The sequence below is a fragment of the Argopecten irradians genome, chromosome 12 (assembly GCF_041381155.1).
Source record: "Argopecten irradians isolate NY chromosome 12, Ai_NY, whole genome shotgun sequence".
NCBI classification, from domain to species: domain Eukaryota; kingdom Metazoa; phylum Mollusca; class Bivalvia; order Pectinida; family Pectinidae; genus Argopecten; species Argopecten irradians.
The window spans coordinates 5,900,444-5,919,656 of record NC_091145.1 but is presented as its reverse complement, the minus strand read 5'-3'; the positions used below and the strand labels follow the sequence as shown (position 1 = coordinate 5,919,656).

Sequence of the window (19,213 nt, the reverse complement as noted above, 5' to 3'; positions counted from 1 at the left end):
TACCAAGACAAAAAATTAAATTAATATATAACTTGTGCAAAGTAATATCCCAACGAAATCAAGCCAACGAAAAAGTCAAACAACAATATCATCAACTTGAAATCATAAATCAACACCATTAAAAGCAAACAAAATTGAAATATTTCTTTGAAAAAATAAAAATTCATTATGAAAAAAAATGAACAATTATGCACTCCAAACAAAAACACTTTTTTTTCAACAAAATAAAAACAGCAAATATCTTTTTTCAAAGTAAAAGAAAATTGATTTGATGTCTTTAGCTTTCTTTCCAAATTACCCATGGCCATCATGCCTCTTACCTGGATATCGTATTCACCGCCGGGCACAGTCTGTCCGCCAAACTTGATGTTGATTGTGTAAGCCCCTGCGAGCTGTGGAGTGAAAAGGAGGCTGAAGGTTCCGTCGGGATTCTCAACAATGTCGATGTCAATATCGTTGCCACTTGGACTACGGATGCGGCATGTGACCTTACCGTCGCCGGCCTGTGAGGCATCCACAGTAATGACAGTTTCCTTGTTGATGGGGACAAACTTGTTGTCGAGTCCCTCTGTAAAAGTTTAAATAAAACAAAAATCAACAAATTCTCACTAAAATTACGTGTATTTCTATTCTATTCTAAACATTTTTATCAGCAGCTGCATTTGAAAACCTAAATTTGGGATGACAAAGAATTAGAACTTAACCCGACATTGTCTCTATAAAGAGGTGTTCTTATAACAGAGGTGGTCCTATATGATTTAACACAGGTATTCTTTTTACAGAGGGTCATTTTTTAGAGGTTTTTCCTTTATGGAGATGTTCTCCACAGATTTTGATAGAATTTGCCCTTTTATACAGGTGGTCTTATACTACAGTAATGCCATCTCCAAGAATGTTTCATGTTTAAATAAACTTATTGTCTGGAAAATATTAAAACTTCAACAGACAATATTTCAACACTTCCTCTCTTCAATTATTTACACACACACAATGCCTACCTGTAATTCTACACTTGCTGGCATCTCCAGTGGGACAGGCCTTCACCTTGAATGGAGAGTTGGGCACGTTCTTGCCGCCAAATTTGACATTGATCTTGTACTGTCCAAGGTCGTCTGGGATATAGGAGACGGTAAAAGTTCCATCACCGTTGTCCTGGACAACCGGGGTGATGAATGACCCATCTGGTCTCTACAAACAAAACCAAAATTCAGCTGGTCAGAAAACGGGAAATTTTTACTAATCTATTTACCTACATGTGTATCGATTTTTTGAGATAGTGGGTGAGAGTTGGAGAGGGCTTTGTGATAAAAAACTTTCATATCAATTCAGCATTTTAAATATTTATTCCAGAATTGGACTGGGTTGGTCATCTGTGACCAGGAAGCTCAATTGAAAGAGCATCTGGCGAGTGTTCAGAGGACTTGGGCTCGAACCCTGGTCTGGCCACTACATTTCTCCTCTCCTGTTACATAATTGGCGAGCTTACCAACCCTTGTTTCATGCAATGTGAGTAAAGGGGGGGGGGGTGCAAACTTGTGAGCTGTTGCGTCTTCCACGTGACTTTTATAAAGGAGGAAGGAGTGTAGTGGGACTGGGCCGATCATTGATGATCAGGTACCTTAATCATTAAGAGCATCTAACTAGTGTTCAGGGTTCACACCACATTTTCTCATTTTCTGCTATGTGTGTATAAAAATAAGCTAAAGTACTGCTCTGTGATGATAGAAAATGCAAGTTAGCCAAAAACTATGATGATTTTCTTTCTACAAAGATAGTGCATATGATAAACAAATTACTCCATTTTTATGAAATGAAAAGCTATCTAAAGTAATCATTTCCATCCTTATTATTAAACATTTTCTGTCTGGAACAGAAACAATTGAAACACCAGGCCTGCCTAAAGGTTTTCTCCACAGCTGTTGTATACAGCCTACCTAAAACCTTATCATTGTAACATCACAACTCTGGCTGGGGGCCAACATTCTTCAACTCAGCATTCACCCCTGAAAATTCATAATGAACTGTTCCAGGCTTTGAATCAGAAGAGTCCAAACATATTCACGGGGGTGAAAGAGTAAAACCGATGCACAATTCACCAAGAGGAGGTGCACACCTAGTTATTATGTAGGTTGTGATATTACATATACCTGATGCACTACAGAGGGTGAAAATCTCAAAAGTAGGTCGATCACTTTCTAACAGCTTGTTCATTAGTCAACTATATATACCTGTAACATGGTATTAGGCCAGTATTTCCAAAAAAACTGTGTTGAGTAAAATTACTACAAATGACCTTGCATGATTTACGACTGGTTGCTATGGCAACCTGACATACTGATTGATTGTTTTGTTAACCAAGTAAAACTCTTGCCCGGCAGAAAGATGGACCGATGATAGACAATAGAAAGACATTTATGTAATTAGGATATGGAAGTTCAAGGTCGTTCCCTGATAATCGAGTTGGTTGGAAAGTTTTATTTCACACAACTCAAGGGAAGAAACTCTGTCATCATTTACAGATGCGGACAGAGCAATTTTTTTACAGTATTTTTTCAAATATTGGGAGACATAGACTTCAAAAATGAGAAAATCTATGCAAATTAATGGAACATTTTTCAGCCAAATATATGCGTTTGAAGAATTTTGTCTGAGGCTGGGTAGAAATATACAAGTACATGAGAGTAATTTCATTTATCTTTATTTTGCATAGATTTTAATGATATTTCAATTTAATCTTTTTAAAGCAATCCAGTAAGGAACTGAACAATTATTATTAAAAAGATCTATACCAAATGACCAATCGTAATCTATATTTAGATACTGACCATGATGGTGACTTCCAGATCGCCCATGCCGGCCTGGCTGGTATCGATGGTGAAGGTAACGGGCTTACTGGCATGGACGTTTGGTCCGACACCGGAGCCAGTGACCATGACACGGCTAGCATCACAAGTGGGCTGGACTTGCATGGCGAAAGGACTGTGGACATAAACAAAAGGTCATATTATATTGGCCTCCTAAATAAATTACAACTGACAAATTCTTCCTGTCAAGCTTTCTTTTTAATACGAAGATTTCTGATAAAGACTGTGGACATAAACAAAAGGTCATATTATATTAGTCTCCTAAATAAATTACAACAGTCTTTAAGAAATTCATCATGTCAAAGTGAAGCTTTCTTTTAAAATACGAAGATTTCTGATAAAGACTATGATCTTTCTTTAATTGTCTATGTACTTTTTTGAAATAGGTTATAGGTTAATCTCATCAAAATAAAAGCAACACATGCTTGTTTTAAATTGCACTCACATTTGGGCTGTGAAAAGACCAAAAAATCATGGCTTAGGAGCACTTTTTTAAACATGTTTTCCTTTAGAGAATTATCACTGCAATGCTTTGTAACAGTTTGAACAGTGTTCTCAATGTCGACTTTTCTTACCTGCCGGGCACCTGTTGGTCAGCGTATTTGACCTCGACCTTGCACTTGCCCTCCTCCTGGGGATAGTAGGTGGCGTTGACCTTACCCTCACTGACCGGCTGGATATCTGCTGGACGCTTGTTTCCTAAAAATATTATAATTGAATAAATGAAATCAGAATTCTGTGTGTAGTTTTTAAAGTGTTTTAAATATGAATGGCCAACATATTGTGCTTTATTAAAAAATTGTATCCATACATTAAGATCTCATGGCTTTCATATTAATGAAGGAATAAAAAATCTTGAACACATAGGAATTCCTAATCTATTTAAAAAATAAATATATCCTTCAAATTATGAAGGGTGATCCAGGGATCTGAGTCTAATGTTGGACTATGATTGATCTTTTAAAGATAAAGAAATTATTTTCAATAAAGATTGCATATAAATTTGAGAATCATTATTTAAATCACATGTTGACCAGTGGTCAGTCTGACCTTGAGAGTCCGTGTAAGTGACCTCAAGTGGAGCCTCTCCGGCCTCAGTAGTATCAACAGTAAATGTGGCAGGAGATCCCTCGCGGACTCCCTTGCTGTCCAGTCCTGGTCCATAGCACTGGACCTTGGCCGGATTCACTGGGTTCTTAATGGACACATTGAATGGGGAACCTAAAGAAAAATAGAAAAGATGAATAAAATGTTGGGACAATCTTGTAAAATGATGGAGGGGAGATAACTCTCACTGAATATTTGTTACTCCATAAGATTTTATAAAAGATGTTACTCCATAATACAATTCCTTGTAAAAAACAAATATTCCATCAGTAAATGGCATTTTTCAAACAGATTTTTTTTAAACTCACGCCAGAAAGATTTTTAGATCTACTGGTAAAATGTTGGACATCAAGACTACTTCTTCAACAAAATATAAGACCAGATTCAGCTATAAAAAAAAACATCACATTCACTTAAAATTAAATTCTTGATCTGTCATCATAATGAACTTTACCTGGAATAGGTTGGTCAGCGAAGCTGATGTTTACGTCGTAGTCACCAGGTTTGGTTGGTAGGTAATCGACAGTGAGAGTGCCGTCACGGTTGTCGTTACAGTTAATCTGGGCCTCGACGGGTCCATTGATGGCAAGGCCAATACCGCCCTGGCCAGCGTTCTTAACATCGACAGTGAACTGCTGGGTGTCGCAGGAGTATCCACCCTCGAGACCAGGTCCGTAGGCCTTGACCTTGGAGGCGTCATTTCCTGGTACGGTGTTCACCTTGAATGGACTCTTGGGGATGGCCATGTTGTCGTAAGTGACATCGATGGTAGTTGGGCCTGTCAATTAAACAAGAAATAAAGTCACTTTTCTAATGGGTAAGAGGTTCCCCAGTAAAAGTTCTTATGTATTTTGAACTAAAAAAAACCATTTAATAATTTTTCAGTAACAGCTGTTATGTACGCTGACAGAACCATTCAACCATTTAACTAAAAATTCTAATAATTCTAAAAACTTCTAATCAAATAGTAAAGAGTTTTAAATTATTATTCATTGTAATTGTAAATTTTGCGAAAATTTTCCTGCCTGTAATGAGACATTTGTGAAAAAATAGAATGACTCACAAAATTATTTCAAATATTTCTACTTTGATTTCAATTTTTTTTCTTGGATATTAATTCATAATTTGTTATATTAACAAATGATTATCTAAAGTTGTAATTTATTAAGTGAGACTTAATTAGGACTTGATTATCCTCACAAATTTTTTTTACCGTACCTTGTTCTTCTGGTGTGTAAAGAACGTTGTAGGTTCCGTCCTTTTTGTTGGTGACAATGCTGTCGTGTTTAGTTCCACTCGGGCTGGTGATGATGGCACGAATGTTACCCTCACCAACGGGAGAGACAGACTTGGCGTCCACGGTGAACTCCGAAAGGGATTCCAAAAATACACCTACAAATATACAAATTAATTCATTAGATCTATTTCATTAATTTTTTTAATTTTCATTTCAAATATTACTTGCTTTAATATAATCAATATTTCCACTTTATAGTTCACTTATATATAATAATATTTCTCAACCAATTCACTTGATTTCGTGTCTTTTTCCCATTTTGCCTATTATTCTGTGAACCATTGATTTCTAATGCATTTCTGTCAATAAAGTCGTTAAGATTTTAATTCAAATTTTTGTCAATTTATCATTAAATATTGTCAAAAATAATTATCATTTGTTCATTACAGACTCATTAAAAGTTAATTAATTTGAAGTGCAGGGTTGAATAAATTGTAGTGAACAAGTACACTTGTATTATTATAATGATATGCATCAATATGCGTATGTTAAATACATTTAAATGCCAACATTCTATTCTAAAACATGATACGCTTATGCTTTGAGGCATATTATAATAATGTATTGGCATAATATCGAATTATTTGTACATCGTAATATTTGTAAATAAGAACATTTTTGTGCATGATTTTTCTCCAAGCAGCAAAAAGCTATACAAATAGATAGAATTCATTTTTAGCAAATTTTATGCAGCAAAAAACCATTAATGTTTTTTGAAAATGCAATAATTGGAGATTACCCTATGTGACCAAAGAGAGATCCTTTGATCTTCTCAATTCAAGCACGACGTCATATGCATATCTAGTACTTTTCAGAGTTGTAATAAATGCGCTATACACAAGGTTAACAAGCTGTAAGAAAACTCTAATGCATGATGTCATATTATACATATACAAACAAGTAATTCACAGCAAACAAAGCTTTGGTACTGATAAAATCTGGGGAAAGATCGCATCATAAACGTAGAAAATCTGTATAACGGTTTATTTTAAATTCCAGATTACTTTTGATACCAGACAAGGTGTTGTATCAATATGAGGGAAAGGAATTATTAATATCGCTCATTCACCCCTGAAATTTCATAATGGACTGGTCTAGTCTTTGATTTAGAAGACCCTAAATGTGTTTTCTGGGGGTAATGAGTTAAACAACACACCATTACACAATAAGATTAAGCTTTATTATTCATATACGTCACACAGTTAGAGAAACATTGATTGATTAGACGATTGAGTTCAGATGCACTCTCATTTGTCTTTCAGCATTCATAAATAGCTATCCTTGAGCGATTTCCAAGATATCAAGACATTGAAAATCGTTTCCTAACTTAAGCATGCTTCTTACGTAGGTTTCACACAAAAGTTAGAAAAATATTCATTCATAAGCCTATATGAAACTATTTTATCCATTCCATTCAGCAGCTTAACATTCCCAAAAAAACGAAAGAAAGAAAAAATTTCCTAACATGCTTCCCATGCAAATGGCTTCCCTACCATTCCCATTTCTTTTCCCATGCATTCAAAGCATGTCTGAAAATCTGAATAAAAGTCTGAGCCCGCTTTAAATGCTGGAAAGACAAGCAGAAAATATCCAAGATTGTAAAGCCAGCTATAGCAAGCTTTCCCACCCTCAAGGTGGACCAGTCAGCTGGACCGTACCATTTTACCATTTTAGGGGTGTTAGAGGTCACAATATATGGATGCTTGGCATGGCTTGGTTACAATGCACGCAGGTATATTAGAATGAGTAAAGGAAATTCATCCAATCAAATCCATGCAATGCTAATGCATTATGGGTAGGATGATTACCGTCAGGATTAAGACCAGGCCCGTAGGCTTTCACGCCGCTCAGATCCATCTTTGGTCCGGGCTGGATTTTGGCCGTGAAAGGAGAGTTTTTGATTGGCTGATCAGCATAGGAGATGTTAACTTTGTACTCTCCTTCCTCGACGGGCATGTAGGTGAAGTTACATGTTCCATCACCGTTATCGACACAATCGATCTTGGCCTCCTTGGGTCCTTCAACAGTTACGCCCAGACCGCCGGGAGTAGTTGCCTGCCTTGTATCAACGGTAAATGTACAGGGTTGGTTAGATTTGCCTCCCTCCAATCCTGGTCCGTAAGCATTGACTCCATCGGCAACCTCTGGTTGAACGTCAACTGTGAACGGTGATTTTGGTACCTCTTTACCGTTATAATCAACCTTGACCTTGTGTGGTCCGGGCTCCAGCATTGTTACTGCTGCTGTGTATCCTTGTGGGGTTTCCTTGACCGGGACTTCCTTGGTGGCTCCGGATGGAGAGATTACGGACAGTTTAGCTGGGGTGTCGGATTTACCAGCGGCGGTAGTTACGATATCAACCTGTCTGGGTTCCTTGACTTTCATTGCTAAAGTGTACAGAAAAAATTGAAATCATAACACATATATTTAACTTCAATAAACACACATGTCGGATATTCAGAGCATGAACAATATTTCTGTATAAAGATGTGTTAATAGATATTCTCTCATTTCTTATGTAAAAGTGGTTAAGTGTGTTGACTTTTGACCCTTAAAGTTTTGTGAGTATAACCTATGACCTACACAAATGACCTCAAAGCATAACCTGAAGTTGACATTAGACATTCATGTACACAAGGTCATGCATTGGAAAATTGTTCATCTTTATATGTTCTTTACACAGTAGCGGTCATTCAAAACGGTCATCAGATGGACACTTACGTTTGTCCAGTCCGAGGACGTTGACTTTGCTAACATCGATCTTTGGTCCAGGATTGATCTTGACCTTGAATGGCGAGTTGGGGATGGACTGTTCAGCGTAAGTCACGTTGACACTGTATTCACCTTCCACTTCTGGGAAGTAGGTGAAGTTACATGTGCCGTCACCATTATCAAGACATTCAATCTTAGCCTCCTTGGGGCCCTCTACGGAGACTCCAAGACCACCAGGAGCAGTTGCCTCCCTTGTATCGACAGTGAAGGTGCAAGGCTGGTGAGCCTTTCCACCCTTCAGGCCAGGGCCGTAAGCCTTCACCTTGCTGGACAGATCTGGCACAGCGTTGACGGTGAAAGGAGATTTGGGCACCTCTTTGTTATCATAAGTGACGTTGACTTTATGTGGGCCAGGCTCCTGTACACTAAACTGGGCTGTGTAGCCCTGGGGCGTCTCCTTGACGGGGACATCCTTCTTCTTGCCAGATGGGGACATCACAGACATCTTGGCAGGCTGATCAGCCTTACCGGCAGAGGTTGTAATAATGTCAACGGGTCTAACTTCTCCAACCTTGATCGCTATGGAAACGAAATCATACAAACATTTTATCATATGATAATTACTTCATTACAAAAGATTTAGGGGAAAAAAAGGGAAATAAATAGACAGAATTCGAGAAAAGAAGAGATGTAGAATATCCATGCAGTTTTTATTCTTTATTGAATCCAAGCACTCCACACTGACAAACTTACGTTTGTCCAACCCTACGACCTTGACCTTGGTGGCATCGACCTTAGGTCCAGGCAGGATTTTGGCCTTGAATGGAGAGTTGGGAATCGGTTGTTCGGCGTACGTAATGTTGACACGATATTCGCCCTCTACTTCTGGTACATAGGTGAAGTTACATGTGCCATCGCCATTGTCAACACAATCAATCTTTGCCTCTTTGGGTCCGTCAATTGTGACACCAAGACCTCCTGGAGCAGTTGCCTCCCTTGTGTCCACGGTAAACGTACAGGGCTGGTGTGCTTTTCCTCCCTTGAGTCCGGGTCCGTAGGCCTTGACCTTGGCAGCAAGGTCGGGGGTGACATTGACCGAGAACGGTGATTTTGGAACTTCCTTTGCTGCGTAGGTGACGGTAACTTTGTGAAGTCCTGGTTCCAGCATGGTAAGGTTAGCTGTATAACCTTGTGGCGTTTCCTTCACGGGGATATCGCGCTTCTTCTTGGTAGGGGAGAGAACTGACAGGGTCGCAGGTGTAGGAGATTTCCCACAATCCTTTGTAATAATATCGACCTGTCGTGGTTCATTCACTCTCATTGCTAAAGTAAGAGAGTCAGTGAAGTAAAGCAGAGATATAAAAGGGAAAAAAATGATAGAAAAATATTTATAAAATCGTCAATTAAATTCTTTCACCATAGAGTTGTAATGTGTTGTTCAAATGAAAAAAGTGCAGAAAGTAAACAAAGAAAACATAATAGAGTTAGAAACCCATACCGGAAAATTAGAAATATCTGTCCAACAACCAATCACAATTAACATTAAACATCAACTTGTGATAACGTAAAATGTACCGACCACCATATTTTTAAGTGCTTGTAACAAAATTTTAATATTTCGACCTTGTAAAAGAAATTTTTCCGCAAGTTATGTGAAAATTGTGCAGGTGTGATGACCATGAACCGTTATTAGTAATTTGTAACAAAAATTACTCACGTGTATCCAAGCCTACAACCTTGACCTTGCTAAGGTCAATGCTGGACTCGACGTTGACTTTAATGGGACTTTTGGGGATCTCGCTGTTTGCGAAGTACACTTGTACAACGTATGTTCCTGGGGTTTTTGGTTCGTATTCGATCCTAAATGTGCCGTCCTTGTTATCGACGGTCTTTACGGGGACGTCTCTTCCGCGTTCGTCAGTCAAAGCAATGCTGACATCACCTGTAATGTAATATACCATTTTAAGAATTTTGAATAGAATAGTTCTAATTTAGTCTGAATTCCTCAATATTTAAGATTAAAAGTTACCAAAAAATCTGCAGCTCCTCAAATGACTTGCACAGATGCCACAGGCATTGTATATCTGTATTCCATGTTGCCACGAGTGTGACTTCCCTATCAATTATTGTACACATTAATGCTGCTTTGCCAATTTTTATGTGACATGCAGTGCTTTTATATTGTATAAGGTCAATCAAATGCACCATATTTTTTCCACAATGTCCATTAGACAGAACAGTTTTTCAAATATTATTTACTTTTTTTTCAGTAGTGTTTCAAGACAAAACTATTTTGCATTTTCATGATTTTTACCATCCACGACAAAAGCAATTTAATCGCATACAAGTTATCTCACCTGGGCCAGCTGTTTTACAGTCGACAACGAAATGTGTCTTGACTCCAGTCTTCACGCCTTTCTCTACACCAGGACCGTACACCTTCACGTTTCCTGGTTTGGACTGTTCTCCAACCATCACCTAAAAAATTTTCATCCAAATTTCATTACGTATTACGAATAAAAGAATATCAATCATCACTTTTCCCACACATATCCATTAGCGCACAATGAAAATGTTTTATAAATAATTGTTGAAAAAAAAGTTAGGCTGACAAGAACTCAACATTTCTTTTCTGGTCAAACCTGGCCCATACTAGATTAGCCTCATACTGAAATGATCAGGCAAATCCCTCCTTAAATCATAACACTTGATGACCCAGGAAAATATAGAACAAACCGATGTACCATTAACTCACTCACCCCTAAAGACACATTTAGACTCTTCTAAATCAAAGACTAGACCAGTTCATTATAAAATTTCAGGTGTGACTGAGGATACTATTGTATACGTACCCTGAATGGGCTGTTAGGGATCTGGACTCCGCCCCAGGTGATTGTGATGACATGTTTTACAGCGCGCTTCGTCATGTATTTACATGAGTAAGTTCCGTCTTTGTTGTCCTTAATCTGGACCTCCACTGGCTTCAGATCTACGTCCAGACAGGAAATCTTGAGTGGTGCCTTGCCAGCTTTCTTGGCATCCACGGTGAATTCAGCCCAGGTGCTAACTTTAACTCCGGTCTTCTCTAGGCCAGGGCCCTTGGCAATAACCTAGAGAGAACAGACCTCTGTAATCATTCCCTGATACTTTACAATATATTTATTTGTCTATCATATAGTAATGGCATGATTCAATAATTCTGATAACACCCTTTTGATTTTTTTAGGGGGAACATAACCACTGATTCTATCATACCAAATAGAAAACCTGTTTAGCTTAATGTGTTATTTTCTTTGCTTAATGTGTTATTTTCTTTGCTTAATGTGTTATTTTCTTTGCTTAATGTGTTATTTTCTTAGCTTAATGTGTTATTTTCTTTAAAATTTTATCAATTTGACCCCTTTTCGAATCTTCTTCCAGGTTTCAGGGTTCAGAGACTTCACAAATAATGGTTCTAATTGACTTTTGGTGATGGTAGTTATTTCTGCCATGCCTCATTGATCTTGGTTTGAGTTTACCTTTGAGGCATCAAACTCCTTGGTGGCGGGTTTGATGGGTACCATGAAGGGGGACTGTGGGATATCTTCCTTGTTACAGAGTACGTGTACGGCATATTCTCCCTCGGCCTTCGGGTAGTAGGTGACGTCTGCGGAGCCGTCGTTGTGATCCTTACAGTCAATCTTACACTGGGAGGGACCCTCGATGGAGAAACCTTAAAATACAACAAACAAGGTTCTTACTTGTGCTCTTAGTTGTTTTTAAAACCTTTATATTATTGGAAATGAAAAATTGTTCATACAGAACTATCCAAAATATTAATGTCACCTTCGTTGACAATGAATAGAATCCAGTGTAAATTAGAAGCCACTATACCAGGACAGATAATTAGAAGCCACTATACCAGGACAGATTTCAAGATAAAATCACAATGATATAGAATAAAATAGAATTATCACAGATTGTACTGTAACACTTTATAAATGAACTAAAATATCTTTTTACCGAGAGCTCCAGTTTCGCCGTTAGTCTCCACGGTGAATGTGGCGGGCTGGTTGACAACGCCTCCTTCGAGTCCGGGACCGTAGGCCCTGATCTTGGACACCTTGGTTGGGCCGACCTCGACCTTGAACGGACTCTTGGTGATGTGCTGTTCGCCGTAGGTGATGTTGATGATGTACTGGCCCTTGATGGTTGGGATGTAGCAACATTCCCAGACGCCATCCTCTGTCTTGGACTTGACGGAGGTACACTTGAGTTCAGCACCTCCTGATTAATCAAGAAAAGAATTAAATGACTTTCAAACTTTTTCCATAAATATTTAGAAACATTTCACACTGCCCTCTGTTGGTTTAATTAATACCTACCATCAAGGGCAGATAAGTCTGCTGTATCCAAATGCAGAAAAATTATTACAAGAACATATTTAGAAACTAGAAACAGAACATCAGTTTTTCTCTGGGAGGATTTTTATAACTGGTTGTTACAAACCTGGTTGAATTATCTGTATTTTAAGTTCAGCGGTTCCGGCACCCTTGGTGTGAACTTTGAAAGTAGCGTTGTCCTTGATCCTGACACCTGTGGGTTGGACTCCACGGCCGGTGGCGTAACACATCTTGGCATTGGATGCTGAAAATAGATGAAAATGATTTTGTCAATATTCTGTTAAAAATTTTGCTCCTTGGAATATTGAAAATGAAGATAAATAAAAAGAATTTAATTTAAAACATTAAAATACAAAAAAAAAAAAATTAATGATCACATAATAAGCACATGAAAATTGAACAGCAGGATAAAACCACAAAGATATTTTGATGTGAAACAATTGAACATGGATTAATGGTGCAAAAAGTGGAGACATAATGATAAAAAAAATACAAAATCAGAAGAAAAAAACTCTGTGATACAAATGTATTTCACAAATTGTATATGTTATATAAACAAGGAAACCATAGCAACAGTTAATAAGCATAACACATATCACTAACAGTAATTACAACTATTAATTCAGATCAGTGAGAATTTCACCTATAGCCTGTTTCTGTAATGTGTCATGCTTTGCTTCAGAGCTTATAGTCAGTTTCAATAATATTTCACATGCTAATTGACCTACACAAACTGAATCATGCTGATTCACCCTTTCCATTTGAATTAACCTCCCTCCTAGTCAATAAAATTTTTTATTGCAACCTTAAAATGACCAATTCCTCTGATAATCTGAATTTTATAAATCCATAGATTAAATCTATATTGCTCATCTTAAACATCATGGCACGATGTCTCAGAGTTAAGATGGAATAATATAATGTGAGTTTTAATAATCTGTTCTTACAAACTGTCAACGTCATCTTCAGAAATTAAGGACATAAACAAGATAACAATCCTTAACCTTTATACAAGGGGGAATAACTCTTAATACAGAAAGGCAGAAAAAGAAAATGTACACCCATTTATCTTTTCTATTTCACAACATGCATTCATTTACCAGAACTTTTTTAGGGTCTTATAATTTACTGCTATCCCTAATATTTGTATTCTATCATACTCTAAAATCAATTCCAAACAAAAATGAAAATGAAACAAAAATTAATAAAACATAAAATTCACACAGATACTTAAATCACACTCAGCTAAATATTACATGAAATAAAAAATAATTGTTGTGAACAAAATAAAATGTGTCAAATTGCCAGTAACATTCTGTGATTTTTTTATATATATATATATACATTTTTTTCCAATTTCACATTGTCATCAAAGAGTTGATCTTTTTTTCTTCAATAAAAATAAAGAAAATTGTTTTAAATTGAAACCAGCAAAATATGAATCAATAGAAATGATAATAGTATCATGGTTTTGATACTTGGTTAAAATTACAGAATGTTCAACGAAAAATAAAATCATAATTAAATAAAAATAATCTTAAATATTGTATAAAACTAACAGGGCCTGAGAGGCATATATATATATATAGATTTCTGATGGAATATTTAGTATTTTCTCCTGGTTTTCAGGACATCGTTTATTGGACAATAAGTATCAAATGATCAAAACATGTCAGTTACCAATATCAAAAGTGTTCAGAACAAAATTAAGGTGATATATTTCTGACAGATCATAAAGAAATTTATTCGAAAACAGAAATAAATTTTGAAAAAACGGAAAAACAATGCATATAGAAGATTGTTTTTGAAGGTTACGACATGAAATCACAAATATATGCCTTCAGTGATAAAAAACAACATGAGACGGCTAAAAAACATTCGCGCCACCGCCATCTTTTTGTTAATTGTCTAAGCAGAGCTGATCACACCAGCAACTCTTATAGTTACCAGGAGCCGGGGGTTGTTGTTTACCCGGAGGCTGTTTACCAGCAGGTCCTTTTCCAACTGCCAAATCAACATTTGTTTACTAAAGTACCGTTCATACAGAGAGTTTCCTAAAATTCTCACAATTCAAGTTCCTCCCCTTCTTTTGAATAATTGACGATTACAATTAGCATGTTTCAAAATTAGATTCACTATAATATATTTCAATTCATTTCTTTCCTTTAGATGTGTAATCAATGATTATAATTATCATTCTTAAATAGATTAATTTTGTGAAAGCATATTGCAGGCAGAAAATCAATGTTGGAAAATCATTAAAATAATAGAAATACCTAAAAGACAAAACGAAATGTGTATATTCCTTTAACATTAATTATTGCTATTTTTTATTATCAGCCAAAGTTTAATTACCAAATATTATTTATATCATCAAATGAAATAAAAAAGAAATAAGAATGATATAATTTTTGATTCCCATAACGAAATGTAAGTGTTTAGTTAACGAAAATAAAAACATAAATGAACAGAACTGATAAGACAATGGTTAGATAAAATGTAGGTTTTGTCTGAACAAAAGAAAATAGAACAACTGTTCTAAAACAAAACAACATTGAGATGTTAATGAGAGATAGTATCCTGGGGGATACACAAACAACTGGTACACTGGTGTGTGATCAAAGGGTGACAACTCCTAGATCTCCACATGTGAAACAAGTCAATGAGGATAAAATCTGTCTGAAATGGAATTTAACACGATCAAAACTTGGGGTCTCTTGTCTTGAGATCATAAAATTTCTACACCATGATTCTCTACAATCAGTGATCAATCAATTTCTTGGTCAGGGTTTATACTAGTCATAGGAAATTATGTTTCTACACTAAGTTCAATTTAAATTTCATTTTCTAGATCAACTCAAAAGTATGACCAAAGTTATTTTACCCTATATCTACTTGTCACATCAGTTCTATGATATTCATACCCAATTACACCTAAAACAAACAAACTTTAACTTGAAAGAACCTTATTTCCACTTCACTAATACTGTAGACTGGCCACCAGACCCAATAGTCTCTATTCTTAAATTATCTCCCCCTATAGTCTAGGATCACATGTGACTAGAAATGATTTTATAAATATTCCTGAGACTGGTGACTTATAAGGATGAAATGTTAATTTGCTCAAAAGCTGGATTCCCTCCCTTCCCTGTTTCCAAATTTTGGAAATTGTTTTAAGGCTTTCTTATATCAATTTTTTTTTATTTCTACATTCTTATTTACTACACATGCCAAGAATCCATTAACTGTATTGTATAGGTACTTTCCAAGTATTTATAAAATTATGAATATTGACAATTTTTTTTTAAGCGATATTTTTTTTCCAACAGAACAGTTAGTCAAAATGTACATTATTTAACATGTCATTAGCTGATCACCCGACATCGTAAACATGACGTCATAACGATTTCATATTGTGACGTCATAATCAAACTAAGGCAACTGATTATGGCGTCACAACAATAGCACTTGATATCGTCTTGTCATTATACTCTCGTTAGAGGATGTTTGATGATCAGTTAATTCCAGGTGTAAAACGAACAGGTAATATATTTACCAGGAGCTTTGCCAACTGTGGATTAATGGTTTAAATAAAGATTGAAAGAAAATCCTCGACTTTTTCAATTTTTTATCAAATAATAATTTGACTTGAAAAATTATACTAAGAAAACAAAATATATTCAATTTTTGATCCATAGAAATTAATAATTGAAACAGCAAAATAAATTATAATAAATACATACAAAATTACCTATTTATTATTTAAATAACTTTTTTTTTTCATTTAAATACCCTTTTTTTATTTCTTCCTTTTTCCAAGAAAATAATGTATAATTATCATAAAGGTGTTAATTAGAAATTAATAACATTGTAACCATTATGAGTAAGATAAACAATCCTGATCATCTAACTACAAACTAATGTAACTGAAAACTTCAAATAAACATCAACAAAACAGGGGAACACATATTTACCGGGAGGTGGTGCCGCACCGGGCGCGACTTTGGTCCCAGCTGTGAACGGATTCATGTCACAGATGATATCATAATCTTACACACCACAATCATGCAATACTGACACTTTGATCATAAATATCAGACACACCGAACATTTCAAAGAAAGTAAGCATGAGAAGTATGAAATTAAGTGATTCTGTAATTTTTAATTACCGCAGTAATTACATTGTTTCAATACATTTGCAAGATAATTCAGGTGATTGGGTAAGTTTAGCTGATTGGTTTTTTTAAAGATATTTGTCGAATACAACAATTTTTACATCAATTTTTTAAACCAACTTGTCTGTGAAATCAAAGTTCACTTTTCTTTTTAATTAAGCAAAGATAATAATAAAATATTTTTCATAAGAACAGCATGTCATTATTTTTTATATTTTAATATCTGGTACTTTTTACTATTTTATCATTTCTAGAAAAAAAGGAAAACATTTGAATTATCTCCCCTCCCTCATGCAGTAAAGTAATATCTTTATGGACAAGTAATTATGTTTAAATATTGCAATTAACATGAAAATAGCTGAAAGTTTTGGCATATGATAGCAGTAAAAAAGGCCTGAAGAAGAAAAAGGAAAAATACAGTTGAACCTTATTGACACATGTCAGCTGAATCTGTTGATGACTTTAAGCAAAATAAATTATGTAGAGACAAATTAAATGGGGTCTATACGTTCAGCATTTTAAGGTTCAACTGCATTTAACAAAAGATATGAAACAATTCAGCAACCTTTTTGAAAGACAATTAAATACCTAAGTGCCACATAAAAATTGATACCAGAATTATTTCATATGTAATTACAATTTAAAAACTTGTATGTTTTGTTTGCTAGAATGTTTTGCCTTTTTCTTTTTTATGTGACTCCCAGTTATCAATTGTCTCCCTTTGTTGAGGAAGTTCTCTCCCTTAGTCGTACCTGGAGCCACACCAACACCATAGGGGCTGTGTGGGATTTGGTGTCCGGCGAAGTAGATGTTGACTGAATGCTGACCGGGCTCAAGTGGCACATATTCTACAAGATAGGTAGCCTCTTTTCCAGCGACAGGTTGGATACTGGCTCGGACGGTGTCCTTGCGGCCATGGCTGTCCAAGATGACCACATCTACGTTACCCTTTCCGGCATCTGAAACACAGCAAAACTAGGTCATCAAAATCTAGGTCATAGAAAACTAGGTCATCAGGGGTCAAATAGCAGACCTACATTTGGTAAAAGTGTTGCTTCTTAAAACTTTCCATCAATTACTTGATCTTAATTTGTTTGACACAAGATAAATCTTCCAATGCAATGGATTCAGTAATAGAAAATAAATGTCATCCGAATTTCAAAGATATTCAATAAATTTATATTCAAACTTCAGAAAAGAAATTCAATAAATTCAATATTCAAACATCAGAAAGCCACTTTGGTAGGTTTGTAAAATTCTATTCTTTTCTCTTTATGATATAGCATGATTCATTTAGCTTAAGACTTATGTAGGTTTTTTTGACATAAATTGGAAATATCAACATCTACAATAAAAACAGATATTAGTTTTGTACACAAGATATTAGTTTCCAAACACCACAAAAATCCACTTAATTCATTTTCAATGCTGCCCATACAACATGGCAGCAGCTTTATGGAAAATTCCTGCTTGATTGTTTAGCTTTTTTTCTGATTCCAGTTTTCTTAAAGAGCATGCATAACTTCACTGAGCTCCAAATTATTTGTTTATTCTTATACAAATTCTAACAAGACATTGTGTATCTGCTATGAACACAATCATCATATAACTTATATTTTTATCTTTATCTGCAAGAAAAAAACATTAATTAGCAAAAAAAAAATAATAATATGTGAGCAAATTAAGATATCTATAACTAAAATGTGTGAAAAATGAATAGGCATAGAATAACTATGACATATGAAATATGAAAAGATTATGAAAAATGAGCAATGAATTTAAGCAAGCTACATTTTCTTTCTGATTAATTCATCTTGATGAAATATATTGATTAAACTTAAAAAAAAAAAAAAAAAAAAAGTAAATATTTATGTGGCATGACAATAAGATATATGGGATCTATATTTTTGGTATTTCAAAATTATATAGTGTTAATTGTAGGCAGCATAAAAACATTTTGTTGGAAAATATATAATATTTGGAAATTTACAATATTGAGCTGTGGAAACGGCGAAAGATGCATTAGGATATATGTTTAAACACAGCAGAAATATGGACTTTTAAAAATTTGTTTTATAAATAAGGAAATTTAAGGTGGCATCTTGGGTTAAAGGGGAACTATTGAAAGGGGAGATAACTTTGAAATTACACTACCATTAGGATGTGATGAAAACTTGAATTTATCAACTGAATGTGAGGAGATAGAACATTACAAATGGTGTGAACAAGTAACAGGCCATTAACTGGACAGTATGATGTCATACAGGACAACAGATCATGTGACATGATGTTACCATGGAAACAATGATCAAGGTGAGAAAGCAAAACAAAATGTCAAATTTTGTCAAAGTCTCTTTTTAGGTAGATTTATTGAATTATTTAAATTGAGATATTGCCCTGACTTTTCCAAATATGGTACCATTGAAAAGTACAGTTAAAATATTATGTAAGTTTTGTTTTTGGATTTGGATTTTTTTTCTTTTCTAAATCTAGGCTTGTGATATTTTGGTTAGATACAAAATTTACATATTTCTTAAAGAGACTTTGACTTTGGTGGCATATTAGACACAAATGGAATAGCTCAATGAGATTACTTTGGTTTTATCATTTACAATTGATACACAAATTAAATTTGGTAAAAAAGAAATTTGGTTACTCTAAATATTGTTGTTTTAA

At 35.2% G+C, this 19,213-nt stretch overlaps 1 protein-coding gene across 12 annotated transcripts in view; it reads right to left on the bottom strand.

The window, feature by feature from the left end:
- The window catches only part of LOC138336802 (filamin-A-like), a 134,968-nt gene that overhangs the window by 46,966 nt on the left and 68,789 nt on the right, over positions 1-19,213 (bottom strand). For 6 of the 12 annotated variants that reach the window (XM_069286373.1, XM_069286372.1, XM_069286370.1 and 3 more), the window contains 20 exons: positions 17,290-17,496; positions 16,337-16,375; positions 15,919-15,933; positions 14,310-14,366; positions 12,469-12,606; positions 11,983-12,246; positions 11,499-11,692; positions 10,833-11,090; positions 10,338-10,458; positions 9,698-9,922; positions 8,734-9,303; positions 7,990-8,559; positions 7,077-7,655; positions 5,190-5,363; positions 4,426-4,749; positions 3,915-4,085; positions 3,440-3,563; positions 2,826-2,979; positions 999-1,188; positions 321-568 (listed from right to left, as the gene is read on the bottom strand). In XM_069286373.1, coding sequence (XP_069142474.1) covers positions 321-568; positions 999-1,188; positions 2,826-2,979; positions 3,440-3,563; positions 3,915-4,085; positions 4,426-4,749; positions 5,190-5,363; positions 7,077-7,655; positions 7,990-8,559; positions 8,734-9,303; positions 9,698-9,922; positions 10,338-10,458; positions 10,833-11,090; positions 11,499-11,692; positions 11,983-12,246; positions 12,469-12,606; positions 14,310-14,366; positions 15,919-15,933; positions 16,337-16,375; positions 17,290-17,496 — 4,622 coding nt within the window. The remainder of the gene's footprint in view (positions 1-320; positions 569-998; positions 1,189-2,825; positions 2,980-3,439; positions 3,564-3,914; positions 4,086-4,425; positions 4,750-5,189; positions 5,364-7,076; positions 7,656-7,989; positions 8,560-8,733; positions 9,304-9,697; positions 9,923-10,337; positions 10,459-10,832; positions 11,091-11,498; positions 11,693-11,982; positions 12,247-12,468; positions 12,607-14,309; positions 14,367-15,918; positions 15,934-16,336; positions 16,376-17,289; positions 17,497-19,213) is intronic. The other 6 variants (XM_069286379.1, XM_069286380.1, XM_069286374.1 and 3 more) reach the window with 5 other exon arrangements.